Source organism: Miniopterus schreibersii (assembly GCF_964146895.1).
Source record: "Miniopterus schreibersii genome assembly, chromosome: 17".
In the NCBI taxonomy this organism is placed as follows: domain Eukaryota; kingdom Metazoa; phylum Chordata; class Mammalia; order Chiroptera; family Miniopteridae; genus Miniopterus; species Miniopterus schreibersii.
In genome coordinates, this window is record NC_138117.1 from 4,665,829 (window position 1) to 4,679,726 (window position 13,898).

Here is a 13,898-nt window from a genome sequence, read left to right on the forward strand (position 1 = left end):
AGTTCCATGGGCTTTGACAAATGCATAATGTCATGTATTGTTACGGTTTCATACAGGATAGTTTCATTGTCCAAAAAAATCCCCGTCATTTACCTTTTCACCCCTCCTCCGTTACCCCCTGAGCCCTTGGCAACCATGGATCTTTTTACTGGCTCCATAGTTTTGCCTTTTCCAGAATGTCCTATAGTTGAAACCATGTATTATGTAGCCTGTGCAGACTTTTTCTTCACTTAGCGATATGCATTTAAGGCTCCTCCATGTCTTTTGGTGGCTTGATAGCTCATTCCATTTTGTCCCAGAATAATATTACACTGTGCCACATATTGATTATTCACTCACAAGTCTTGCTGTTTTATGTTTAAGCAAATGATAGAACATTTCGGCACATAGTAGGTGTTTGAGAAATAGTTATTGAAGGACCTAGTTGGATTGAATCCTGAATTTTAGGCAGGTGTATAGTGCTGAGGGAGAGTTGATGGAAAAGGCAATTATGTTGTTAGGCACCGATTTCTGCTAATGGGAAGTATTGTTTAAGGAGAGAGCGTTTAGCCCTGCAGTGGTGTAGCCCAACAGCAGTCGGTGGCTCTGATCTAGGCCTCCAACAGCAGTTTAAAAATTTCCTCTAGAGCTGCTCCGTCTAACACTGTAGCCACCAGCCACATGAAGCCGTTAGAATTTAAATGGATTAAAAGTAAGTAAAATTTAAAAAAATCAGTGCATCTGTTGCATTAACCACACTTCAGCTGCTCAATAGCCCTGTGTGGCTGGTGGCTACCGTTTTGGACAAGACACCTAAGAAACACTTCTGTTGTCATAGTAAATGTTACCGGACAGGCTTGATCTGGATCATTCAAACAGAAGGATGGAATTGAAATTAGTTGACCAGGCTGATTTCGGTTTCAATGCTTGACTGTTTTGTGCTGTGACAATTTTACAATGGCAGAGAGGAAGGCCAGAGATTGGTTTGCTGGAGAAAAGTTGCTTAAAATAGCTTGCTGGGGATAAAAAGGTTGCCCGGGCCAGGGAAGCTGTGGAATCCTCCTTATGTGACAGCCCCAGGAGGTGGGGCTCCACAAAGGGTTAGGCCCTTGATCAGCCGGTGTTAAGGGGTTTTACAGAGCTCTGAGCTCTGGCTTGTTTAGCTTGGTGAAAAAACAGAGGCCTTCTCTAATTTGAGGGGTTGGGGTGGGTGTGGAGAGGGAGTTAAATTTCTCAACTAATAAATTGGTAAATTGTATACCCAGCCCTTCAGTAAACTCCCGAGCTTGTAGGAGGCCAGGAACGTGACACCTGAGTGATTGTCAGATATTTGCCTTGAAACTGAAATTACTCTTATTTCGGAACAAAGTGAATGGCAGTTACGTTTTCTTGTTTTTCTTTTCCCCTTTTTTGCCAGCTCTTTGGATTTGATCAGATCGAGTTTCCTTCACGTGGTAAGTGCCACGCTGACACACAGTATTATGGGCTGTCAGTCTCCTTGGATTTCAGTTCTGCCTGCATTTTATGTCCGGCATTTTCATAAAGTCTTCGATGTGTTTTTTTCTAAACAGAAGTGCAGATAACAGACATCACATGGAATTGTGCTTTTCCTTAATGTCTTATCTGGAAATTGGCTCTTGATGCTGGTGAGAGTTTTTAATATAATTTTTAAATAAAAATGCCAGGTTGCACTGTATGCCCATTGTAGCTTTAAGTGTTGACTTTTTGCCTTTTGAAATGCTTGCGTTTCCAAGAGGCCTAATGTGGAAAGGCGAGTTTGACAGAATAATACATCTATTCTAATTCCTGTGAAAAGACTTAAACTATTCTGGTATTTGGAAGTTCAGTCAGGATGTGACCACTTGGAATCATGACTGTCTATAAATACAGGCTTAGAGTTGATAGTTTTCTCTAAGAATAGGCACAGGGAAAATAGTATATTATCTTGCAGATGAAGACAGATTTCCCTTTAATCTTTCAACCAGTGTCACCTGCTAAACAACCCTTACAAGAGCTGCTGAGGTTTAATCAGTATTTAATAATTATTGCATTTGTTCAACTGACTTTCCTTTTAAAAGCAAACATGTCCCTTGAATGAAAGGCAGGATAACAGATGGATTTCTTATATCTGATATGGTTTTCATTTAATTTGAAGCATACATTTTAATTTAGATACTGTTTCATGTTAGCGAAGTTGAGAGAAATGGATTATGGTTTCTTAGCAAGGGATTGTTTCCTTAAAAGCCATGAGCGGGAAAAGAATCGATATTAGTGATTTCCAAGTGGCAGCTCTTTACAGAGCCCCCCCACCACGATGGATTACAGCTGCTTTCGTAAAGGATTTTAAGAGGAGAATCTGTATTAAAAACATTATTCTTTGGTCTGAGCTTCAGCAGCTCCAAATGGGTTTCCATGGGGGCTGTGCTGCAATGTGGCCACGAGGAGGGATTGTGGCTGTCACGGGTGGGCCAGGGCAGCGAGGCCGGGGAAAGGCTAGGAGGGGAGCTGCTGGCTCACATGCCTGAGGGGTCCCCGGGCAGCTGCAGCCGGTCAGCCTCCGAGGCAGGGGGGCCGAGCAGGTTGTTGGGCAGAAGGCTGGGCTGCAGGAAGAGAGCCTGGAAGGAGGCCTTTGTTCCAGAGCCTGGCCTTAGGCAGGTGTGTTCAGTGGAAGTGACGGGACGTGGAACCTCACAGCTGCCAGCCTCACATCCTGAGGCCCGTGAGGCGAGGACGTGTCTTCACGGGCATCTCACACGGGGGAACGTGGCCGGGCTCTTCTCAGGCTGCGCGCTGATCCTGTACCAATTGAACAACAACCTTGACTGCGGGCAGAGGCGCTGTCTGGAGGCGGGGGTGTCTGGAGCAGTTAACTCTATTAGAAACAGGTCCTGTCTCGAAAAGCAAGTGACAGGGCCCGAGGGAGAGGCCGTTAATGCGACTGGGCTCCCAGGGTTTTTTATTCTCAGTATGACACTGTGCTGTCTGGGAAAGGAGAATTTAACAGGGAGCCCAGGTGGCTTTCATCCTAAAAGGGGGGCTTCGCAGAAGGCATTGCAGGAATAGGCTGCTCCGTTCATCGGCGAAGAGTGGAAGGTCCTGGGGATCGGGGAGCTTTTAGAAAATGCTGTTCGGTTTCTCGCCGTCAGTTTCGTTTGGTGCCCTTGGCTGCGACCCGGCCCAGAGGCCTTACGTGTGTCTTGCTGCAGACCTCGGGGGGTCAGCTGGGAAGGTGCTTTTATTACTGGACTCCCCTGGAGTATAAAACCAATTCCTTCAGGTGGTCGGGTGTGTTTTTGGCTCAGAACTATTTGCTTTTCTTTATGTCCCATAGTTTTGGAAAACTAAATGCCGTGTCTCTTATCAAATGGTGCTTTTGAGTGTGTGTTTCAACTGAGGCTTAACTGTCGCTGAACTACCATGATTGATTGCCTAACTTGGGAGCAAAAAATAATGATATGCCCTTTTAAAATGTATTCTCTAAAGCGCTTTTTAAGCATTACTTTGCCGTTCCGCGTGTTACTTTACCACCTTGCAAAGGGTTCTCTTGGTCCTGGTCCTTCACACCCTCAGGTCGTTGGAATAAGAGCCTGGTGCCATCAGCAGGATGAGGCGGAGATCCTGATGGAGGTAGATCAGAAAGACCGAAGGCAGCGTTGAGGTGGATTAGGGTACATTTTGCAGTTTTGAAGGCTTTGGCTATAGGTCGGTTTGCACAGCCAATACAGTATTTATTGTGGGTGGAAAAAAATATTACTGTCCACAAGTGTCCTTTCTTCTTCATTTGGCAAGACCATCAGTGCTATCTTCAAGCGCATTCTAGAATGCATTTGCTTAGAGACGGCACCGGCCCTGGGACTGCACACACTCCCCTTGGCTGGGAGCTCACGCTCCTGCCTCCAGGGTCACACTGCGGCCTGGGGGAGCCTCCCGTTTCTTGGGGAGTGTCATGCAGGGTCCGTGATGGATTTCATAATGGACTCTAAATACCCCTAAATCCTTTCCTGGTTCCTCCATCAAGGAGGCCATTTCTTTCAAAGCTGCCCTGCCTTCATTGTTTATTTTACTTGGTTAAAAAGTTTGGTCAAGAACAGTTCCTTTTGTAATACAGGGAAAAGAAATCTGGGGCCTAGGGCCGTGAGTCTTGGGCTGAGTCAGGGTGTTTTTCCCAGTAGATAGCAGAACGTGAATAATCTTTCGGGCACACGGTACAACCCCACTGTGACTTCACTTTGAGTATTAAAAGCTCGGAAGAGCTCGACTCCTGTTTTGAAGTCAGTGGACTCATCGCCTTTGATGTGTCCCTTTCTGCTTAGCTTTGCTTCTTTCCAGCTGCAAATGTCATCTTTGAAAAAGCCCTGCGAGGTTGGGTAGTCGCTGGGTTGACCCAAAGGTCTCCTGGAATTGGCGAAAGGAGAACGAGAGGCTCCGCTTGCACACACAGGAGCCGAGTGTGGCAGAAGCGCCCTGAAACCCAGGAGCGGGTGGGCCGTCTGCGGGGGGTGAAGCGGGAAGGGAGTGACTCCCTGGGAAACGGGCAGCCCCTCGGTGACATGGAGTGGCCTCCTTGCTCTACGGAACCCAGGAGGAAAGAGCATCTACCGAGATGGGTAACTAGACTCAGGGCATTTTAGAACCGAGAATCTTGGCGATTATTCATTTTACGGGACCTTTGTCTTCATGACTTCCGAGTGGCACTCTCCCGAAGTGTGGAGATTTTTTATGCTTGTCACTTATACACCTGTATGACGCTGTTGTTAGATTTTTGTTTTTAATGTATAATGCACGTATCTTTGTTTGAATGTATTTACTGTTAAATAATTAAGTTTTCAGAAGTCATTTCTGCTGATTGGAGGCTGGTCCTTGGTCATTTGTGACCGTGACTCATTGGTCTTGTGCGTCCTGTACATTTAGCACCATATGTGTGGGGGGTGTGGGGTGTGTGTGTGTGTGTGAACAGTAGTATCAGTTAGGAAAGAAAGCACCCCCAAGCCTACCTTGCCCTTATTCTCTCCCATTTCAGCACTTGGTCAAATGGATATGGAATTTTAACAGAGCTGTAATATAGGAAATGTTAAAGCTACATATGCTTTTTAAATTTAATGTGTAGTCTAAACATTTTTTGTTGTTGCTCTGTGGCGTATGATTTCTAATGACTGTTGAGAAAATTCATGTGTCTTGTATGTAACCCTCTGTAGCTGGCCTTCAGGTTGTCTCAGGGATCTTCTTTTTTTTTCAAATTGAGATATGACACACTCAGTGATTTTAGTTTATTGCAGTAATAAACACCCCAACTTTTCTTGTTTTTAGAATATTTCCTTAGGATAATTCCTGCGAGTTGAACTAAAGATGGCTTAGAAGATTTTAGGTTTTCTTAAAACACATTGCCAGAGGGCTTCCCAAAGAGTTTTGCCGATTTCTGTTAGTTGGCGCCTTTTACATAGTCCGGGCTTCTCTTTACGGGCCAGTAGGACAGTGTGCACATTCGGATTGACATGCAGCCTCAGTGCTAGCTTAGGCCTCTGCCGTACAGGCTCAGATGCCATTTATCAGCTGCTGTGGGGCGCAGGTCCTTTCTCTGCAGCACCTGGAGGCTGGGAGGCAAGGTCTGCCCTTGGGACCTCAGGTCTTTTCCATTTTCCCAGTCCCATAGGCTTCCTGTGGCATCTGTCAGCCCCCACACAGGGGGTAGAATATAGGTGGCTGTGCCTTGGGGCCTAAAATGATAGCAGTTGAAAAACCTTTAGAGTGAATTATTAAGTCTAAGCCAGAGCCCGTTGGCGTCCTATGCTTGCTTGCCTTGGAGTCTGTTCCATTATGGTAGTTTTTACAAAACACTTCTGAACTAGAAATAAATTCCAAATCGCTTTTTTCCCTCCTCTCCTGCCAAACTCCACGAGGAAGCAGAATCTCGTTATTTCAGTTAGAATATATTAATACTGACCCTCCCCGGCACTTGGGACTTTTCAGGTTAGACTCACACGGCTTCTATTTTTACTCCAGTCTAAACTGTGGTCATATGGACAAAATAAATACTGGAATATTCTAGTTTGAGTGGTGGAGAGGCAGCGTTGCTTATAATAACATGGCTACAGACTCCTTCCTCTGTTTGATATTCCAAAAAAGGAAGAAAGTAGGGCCGGGAGCACATCTGTCAGTAATGAGCATTTTCCTTTCGTGTGTCATACATATTCAACATAGTCCCACTTGAAGTCCCAGGCGTTGCTTCCTTGTAGCCTGGCTCAGAGGACCCTGCTTCTGTGGCCAACAAGTTTAATTCAAGACAAAGGTCGCGTCCCTTCTCTGCCTGGATCAGAAATCTGACCCCCACCCCCACCCCCTCCCAGTTGACTTTAAAAAAGTATATACGCCTTTATTGATTTCAGAGAGAGGAAAGGAAAGGAAGAGAGAGAGAGAAACATTAATGATGAGAGAGTTGTCATTGATCGGCTGCCTCCTGCACGCCCCTGACTAGGGATCGAGCCCACAACCCGGGCCTGTGCCCGACCGGGAATCGAACTGCAGTTGCCTGGATCCTAGGTCGATGCCCAACCGCTGAGCCACGCTGGCTGCGCCCAGCTGACTTTCTTATTGCAGAGGGAGAAGACTGGTTTTTATTTAATATTCAACCTATAGATTGCATTTTATAATTGAAACATTTCAAAACTTTCAGAAGGACATAAACTGAAAATTCCCTCCAGGGGAGACATTTTCCTTTTAATTAGATGTCTCTGTTATTTCTCTAGGTTCCAAAGTACAGGGTTTGCCAAGATTTTGGGTGCCAAGTTTTGATTTCTTTCTGCTCGGTTTATTTAGGGAAGGGTTCTTAGAACTTCATGGAATGGTGGCTTGTAGAAAGTGGGGTTTGGATCTCAGGAGTTGGTAGGTGCTATGCCAGTGATGGGATTATTGGTAGATGAGCACATTATCAATGAGCATCTGTGATTAGGGCTGTTCCTTGGTACCCAGTTCCGGATGAAAGAGGAATGGAACTGGGGGGCCTGGATCCTGCCTGTTGTGTGTGTCCTGATGCTTGAGGGGAGGGGAGGGGTGCAGCAGTCAGTTAAGTAAGCATCCACTATCTCCTGGATCATCGTAACTGAGATGCTCTTACATTTACCAGGCAAACCACTTACTGAGCCCAGTTACAGTTCTGGAGACTCAATAGACAAACTTCATAGGAAGAAAAATAATTTTGAAGCACCAGCTACACCAACATACATATAGTGAGGCACCTTTTCTGAGAATAATATTGATCCTGTTTAATCATAAACACATAATTAGATGAGCCGAGGGATCCTTTGGCAAGATTTTTGTGTTGTTTTTGTTAACATGCTGATGATTGTGCTGAGCATTTTATTAAAGAAAGATTTTACTTGAGCTTTGTTGGCTAGGAAATCTAGCTGCTTTGAACCACATTGAGTTTTGTGTGTGTTTTCTTGACAAAGAGGAAAATTTCTACAGTTAAGTACACTAGCTCAGTGTTTTTTAAAATGCCTCTCAGCCATTTAAAGGTTCTCCAAAGAGCAGCGCTGTGCCTGGCTCATTGGAGGCGTTCTAACGAGTTGGCTGTTTCTTCTAAGGCTGTGTCACCCTCCTCACGCTTGGTTAGGAGGCTGAATTCCAGGTGCCTCTTTTAAAGATACCAAGGAAGAGAGCATTGGTTTAGTTTTCCCAGGTGTGAGGTAACCAGGTAACTTCTATAAAAAGTGTGGTTATTTCTTTTCACCTAATGGTTTAACAGGTAGGTTCAGCCTTTTAGAAGAATGTGCCCTCCGAGCTCTTGTCGAGCCTTTCCCATCGCCTGGTGCGGACGCAGAAAACCTTACACCTGGCCCCAGTCCTGGGACCTCTTCCAGAAATGTGCTTTCCAAGTGATGAGAAAGAGGCAGGAGGCGTCGACTGGGAAAATCCAACCCTGGTTCCGAGTTCCAAACCATTGGTTCACACTTGAAGGCATATAATAGATGCCATAGGAATTCTGTCATCTGCCCAGCCTTGGTTGGTTTTAAACTGTTCATGGAAGCAGTCGTATTTCTCCCCAGTTGCCTGCGATTGGACTTTTTTTTTTTTAATTTGATTTTACATTTTTATGAGCAGCCCAGTCATTCTTTGGCCTCACACGTCACACCCAAACGTGATTCTACCTTTCTAGAACCTGATTTTTTTTTTTTTTTTTTTTTCAGAATTGGGTTTATTTTCCTGATATGCACCAGTAAAAAATTTAAATTCACACCCCACTCTATGGAAGGAAGGTGTGTGGCAGTGTTTCTCAAAGGAAAAGACCTAGCTTTCTGTGTAATTTAAGAACCCAGTGTAGATGTTTGAAGCAGTTCTGAGCTAAAGACCTTTCTTAGGTAGGGATTTAAGCATTTTCTTTCACGTGTAACCTCATCTTTGACCTTGGCTTTTGTGTGTCTTACATTATAATCAGGATGGTAGAGTAAGCCTGATACGTGATTAGGTTCCAGGTAGTTGTTTGTAAACAAACCCTTAAAATAAGTGTTTGTAAATACAACAATATTTGCTTATAAACCTACATAGCAGTCATATCTCGTGTATTCAAGAACAGCAGTATGTCTTTTCTAATAATAAACATAAGGTTCTTTCTATTACATTTTTCATTAAGAAGGGACACCTGGTAGAGGGAAGGTATTACTAAAAATGAGTGAATGGCACTTGCTGCACACGGCCAACCCTCTCATCGAGTTCACACGTTGACGTTCGCGTGGGCTGGAGTCCCCGCTCCGTCTGAGCTATAGGTCCCCTTGGTCTGCAGGGGAGATTGTTGAGAGCATTAAATGCGACAGTGCTTATAAAACACACTTAGCTCAAGATGCCTGGCACATAAACAGCTGACAGCTAGAGCTAATCCTTCTGAACCCCAGGCCGAATAGCTCCAATGACTTCATGTTCTGGGTCATCAGTGCAACAGAAAGAGCCCAGAGTAAGGTAACCAAAGTTTGGGGCTCCGTTTTGGCCACTAACTAGACTGGATGATAGTTGGTTAGCTAATTTGCCTCTATGATGTTCTCTCTCTACTTTTGAAGAAAATAGATGATTTGATGCCTGTAATGTCTAGTCACACTCTAAGGCCATATGTTCCTTTGGGGCTGTACCGAGGCCAGAATTGGCAAGTTCATCTTCAGGGCAAGTCTGTCATCTTTGAGCGATGGTATGGGGGAAATTATTTCATTTAATACATGTGTTAGCTAGTAATAAAATAATTTACTGAGTCACCTCCAGAAGGATGAGCTAAGGTTTCAGCCAGTTTGGCACTCTGTAATCCCCATAAAATTTAGGATACATTTGAATCTACATTAGGACTGGTTGTGCCTTTATCCTAAAACCAAGAGGCAGAATCTGGGTGTTGTTTTCTGTGATGTGATGCAGAATGTAATACCAGGCAACCTGAATATCTTACTGTTGTGTCCAGAGGCTGATTTTCTGAATGTGGGGTCCAGGGGGTGGGTGGTGATCATGAATAGTTAGGTTTTCCATTGTCTGACTCTGTTACTCACCTAAGTTTACAACACGAAGTGATTTAACACCTACTGCTTAGAGCGTTAATGATCTTATTGTTTGCACTAGTTTAGGGCATTTAGAGGGCATTATTCATCTAGTTTACAGGGGCGGGGAACGTGGGATATTCGGCCCACAAAATCATTTGGTCTGTTCCTGCCAAGGCAGCTGTAGGCGGGACTCGAAATTCAATAAATCTAGGAGCTTATTTCATAGCTAATTTTTAAGTTGATAATTTTGTATGGCCCTCAAATGATGTTATAAATATCCAAATGGCCCTTGGCAAAAAAAAAAAAAAAAGGTTCCCCAGCCCTGATTCTAGATAAAGCAGTGTGACTTTCCAGAAGGTCCTCTGCTTTCTAAATAACAGACTTCCACGCTGGCAGCTGGAAGCATGAGAGCTGTTCGGAGCAGGAGATGACTGCTGGTTTGATGTGAGATTATTTGCGTTGCCCTGGATGATGGAGGAACAAATACTTTTAGCTTCGCTTAAGCCCATTAAACATCCTGCCAGCCCCTGGACCACCCTGGAGCCCTGCAGATCCAGAGTAGCCGAGGGCAAGTCGGCCTGTCCAGACAGCCCTCAGCCTCCACCCCGAGTCTTGTAGTAATTTGGCCCGACAGGAGCCGGTGGTCATGGGGAAGGCAGTGGCTTGTCAGGCTACTTATGTACTTGAACTGTGAGCACTGTGAGGTGTCCAGAGTCTCTGGGAGATGTTTTTGCCCATCTGCCTGTGAGTTTGACAGATGTGTCAGTCCAGACAACTGGGTCACCTGATGAATAGAAATTTAATTTACACACGGGGATTAAATATCTTAGCGTTCCCCATGCCACGTCAGACTTCCTTGACAGAGCCAAGAGGAAAATGAAAGTCATCCAATGAGTTGCTAATATGTAAACGGAGTCTTTGACTTACTCTTAAGGCTCTAAGTTACGTAATTGGATGCCGTACAACACATATGGGGCAGATGATCACCCTCGCTTAGAAGGGAGAGTTTTTAACCATAGGAACCCTGCGGGCCTTGTGACATGTGTTGACTCGGAAACCTTGAGACAAAGGCTAATGTGTTTTAGGCAATCTCAGTCGACAAATATTTATTAAGAACCTGTCACTTTGAGAGGGGCAGGGAGCAGACACAGGCCATTGAAGACCTGCCTCAGTGAGTCGTACTCCTCTGAGGGGCAAGAGAAATCCACATGTGACAGTTAAATAAACAGTGACGGTTTATGTCTTCATTGTTCATATGCTACAAAATCCAAAATAGTAGTTGATAGCTAGGGAACATATAAGGACTGGAGAAGTCAGAGGCTGTCTGGGAAAGGAGAGGCCCTCCAGATCAAGTTAACAAAGGTTAACCCAAGCAGGCCCGAGAATTGCTTTTAGGTGGGAGCACTGGAGCCCAAGAGGCATTCACTGAGCACCTACTATCTGCAGGCCCTGGGACTGCAGGGAGCTGGGGTGGATTAATGATGAACCGAGTCCAGTCCCTGCAGGCCAAGGCTGTGAGTGTAATAGGGGTCATTTAAGTCGATTGCAGAGCTGCAGAATGCAGGGCTCCTGACACGGTCCACAGGCTTTGGGAATTACAGCCTGGAATGGTGATAGCCTTGGAAACCGGTTTAAGGCAGGATGGCCTCAGATCGCAGAGTTAAGCTCTGACCATTCTAGCAGAAAAATTCCAGCACGCTCATGGCTCAGGGGGGTCATTCAATGCCTGCAAGCCAGCCCCCTGGAAAACCAATCTTGAAGGTTTTGGTTCTCAGCAGGGGCCGGTGTGGTAGCTCAAATAAGCGGGTTCCCATACTTTCCCGTCGGTTGGCACTGGAGCCTGGTGGGGATCATGGGCTCGGGTTTAAAATACTTCGGCGTCCGCAGCCAGCAGCTGAAACCCGAGAGGAGAGCGGTAGTTGTGGAGGGCTGGACCCGGCTGGCCTAGGAAGGTCCAGCCACAGAACAGAACGTTTTATTTTCAGAGGAAATCTGATGAAAGCCAACGTAGTCAGGGAAACATTTTGTTTTTTTATAATTCCTGTTAGGAACAAACATTCTATTTGAATTTTAAAAATAGGGCAGTAATGAGCGTAAGTTACCTGTTTCCAAAGACAAATATTGTTTCGAAGCTGAGAGTCTGCTTTATTTGCTTCTGGGCTTTGAGGAGACATTGGTGGTAAAATATCAGGTTACTAAAACCATTTGAAAAAAAACTGTGTCTACTCTGCCTTCAATTCATGCGTGTTACTCTCTTGGCAGGATTCGGTTGAATTTTAATACTAACACTTGCTGGAGAGCTGAGCTGTGGAACTGGTATACTTAGTGAGGGATCCGTCATAGTCAGAGTGTGATTTGCTGTTACCAGGTGCTAGCAATACAAATAGAATGTGCTGGGGGGGGGCAGGGGAGTATTTGCATTTGTCATGAAGGCTCTGCAAAGCCAGTGAGCCCTGGAAGAGGGCTGGCAGTGGGCTTTCGCCCTGGTCAGTTGAGCCTCACTAGCTCTGCTCCTCATAGGGTGTCACGCCTGGCATCCTCCTGCATCTGGGCTGTGGCAGAAAGCTCTGGACTGCCTGGGTGACGGGGGAGCTCCTGGCTGCAGTGAGGAGCCTGGTCAAAGCTCTGAGCATGGCCAGGCCTGCACACGTCGGTGGGCTTGATGGAACCCTGGGGGACGGTTTAGCCTAAGTGCCGTCGCACCTCTGTACACATCCCCAAGAAAGTCCTAAATGACTTTAGTGTTTTGTGGCTTTCCCAGTAAGGGAGCTCACAGTGACTGTGACACAGTGAATGCCTGCGATGGGTTAAAACTAGCACAGGGACCACCGAAACCCAGGTTTAGTGCAACGTGACAAAATGGGCACATGCTGGGTGCTGAGGTCCCCGTGCCACCTTCCTTCTAGAGGATTCGTCTGTGCTCAGCCCTTCATGCACGTCGTCAGGGAGTCCCGAGGAAGGGCAGGGCTGGAAATGGGGGTTCAGGGGAACGGGGGCTGGGGGGGCTGGTCACTGCAGTGCAAACCTGAAGAGTAGGATAAATAAGCACATCTCTCAGTTCCTCAGCATCCTGAATCCCTTCTCTTTCCTTCCTCAGAGGGCAGCGCTGACGTCGGATAAGGACATGTACCTTGACAACAGCTCCATTGAAGATGCCTCCGGCGTGTATCCCATCGACGACGATGACTATGCCTCTGCGTCAGGCTCGGGTAAGGCCGGCTGCCTCCACGCTCGCCTTCAAGCTCCATGCTTGCTCTCGGGCGCACACACACGCGCACACACGCACACGCGGAGGCAGGCAGGGCGCACCGTGGTTAAGAGCATGCTCTTTGGAGTCCAAGTGCCTGGGCGTGAGTCTAGCTCTCCATCCCCTGAGCTGTGAGATCTTGGGAGTGGATTTAACTTGGCTGAACCGCAGCTTCATTTGTGGAATGGGGGGTCCCTACCCCATAGGCTTGTTGTGAGGATTAAAGGGGTTGACACATCTATAGCTCTCAGAGTTTGCTGCTTGGCATGTAGTCAGCATTCTGTCAACATTAGCTTTCCATTTTATTATGAAGGCTTTCGGAGTGATGTCATGAAAACCACCCTTAAGTAGACCCTTCAAGCACTAGTTTTATAAAACTGCCTACGATGAAGATTATGGATGACACCAAGGAGAGTTATATTTCCTTACTCCTAGTGTATGGCTCAAAAGTAGAAGGGAGAATGTGGCAGGGATGTCCTCAGCTCCTTGGTGTATCAGCTATCTGTCGCCTCGGTAACGCTGCATAACAAACCACCCCAGAATGTAGTGGCTAAAAGCAACAGTCACGTATTTAGCTCGTTGTTCTACGGGCTGGCAGCTCAGGCTGCACCAAGTGGGCTCCTGCCCATGTCAGTGGTCAGCTGCGGGCTGGGAGTGAAGCTTTGCTGACCTTGGCTGGACTTTGTCAGATCTCCGGAGCAGCTGGGCAGACTTGGCTGTGGTCCACGTGGCCTCTCGTCCTGTGGCAGGCCAGCCGTGGCTCACAGGGTGGAGGCAGAGATCCCAGGAGAGCAGAAGTGTGCAAAGCCCCTTACAGCCCAGGCTTAGCACTGGCACCGCATCCTGACCACATTTTATTTTATTGGTCAAAGCAAGTCATAAGGCCAGCCCATATGCCACCTCTTAATGAAAAGAGCTACAAAGTGACGCTGCAGAGGATGTGGGTACAAGGAGGAAGAAGCGATTCTGGCCATTTTTGGACTCTCCCCGACATAGTAAATGTTTCACCTGTGCCAAGAGTGGCCCCCAAGGCTCTGAGAAAGAGGAAATGATCAGGTTAGGAATTTGTGGTCAGCAGCGTGCTGGGAAAGTCTTATCCAGAACCCTGCTTGCTTTACATTTTCACTGTAAATTCAACAGATGGTAAAAGTTATGCTGAACAT

The 13,898-nt window shown here is 46.3% G+C and overlaps 1 protein-coding gene across 2 annotated transcripts in view; it reads left to right on the forward strand.

The window, feature by feature from the left end:
* The window catches only part of SDC2 (syndecan 2), a 72,540-nt gene that overhangs the window by 50,502 nt on the left and 8,140 nt on the right, over nt 1-13,898 (forward strand). For both annotated transcript variants that reach the window (XM_081116972.1, XM_081116973.1), the window contains exon 2: nt 12,586-12,697. In XM_081116972.1, the coding sequence (XP_080973098.1) occupies nt 12,586-12,697 (112 nt within the window). The remainder of the gene's footprint in view (nt 1-12,585; nt 12,698-13,898) is intronic.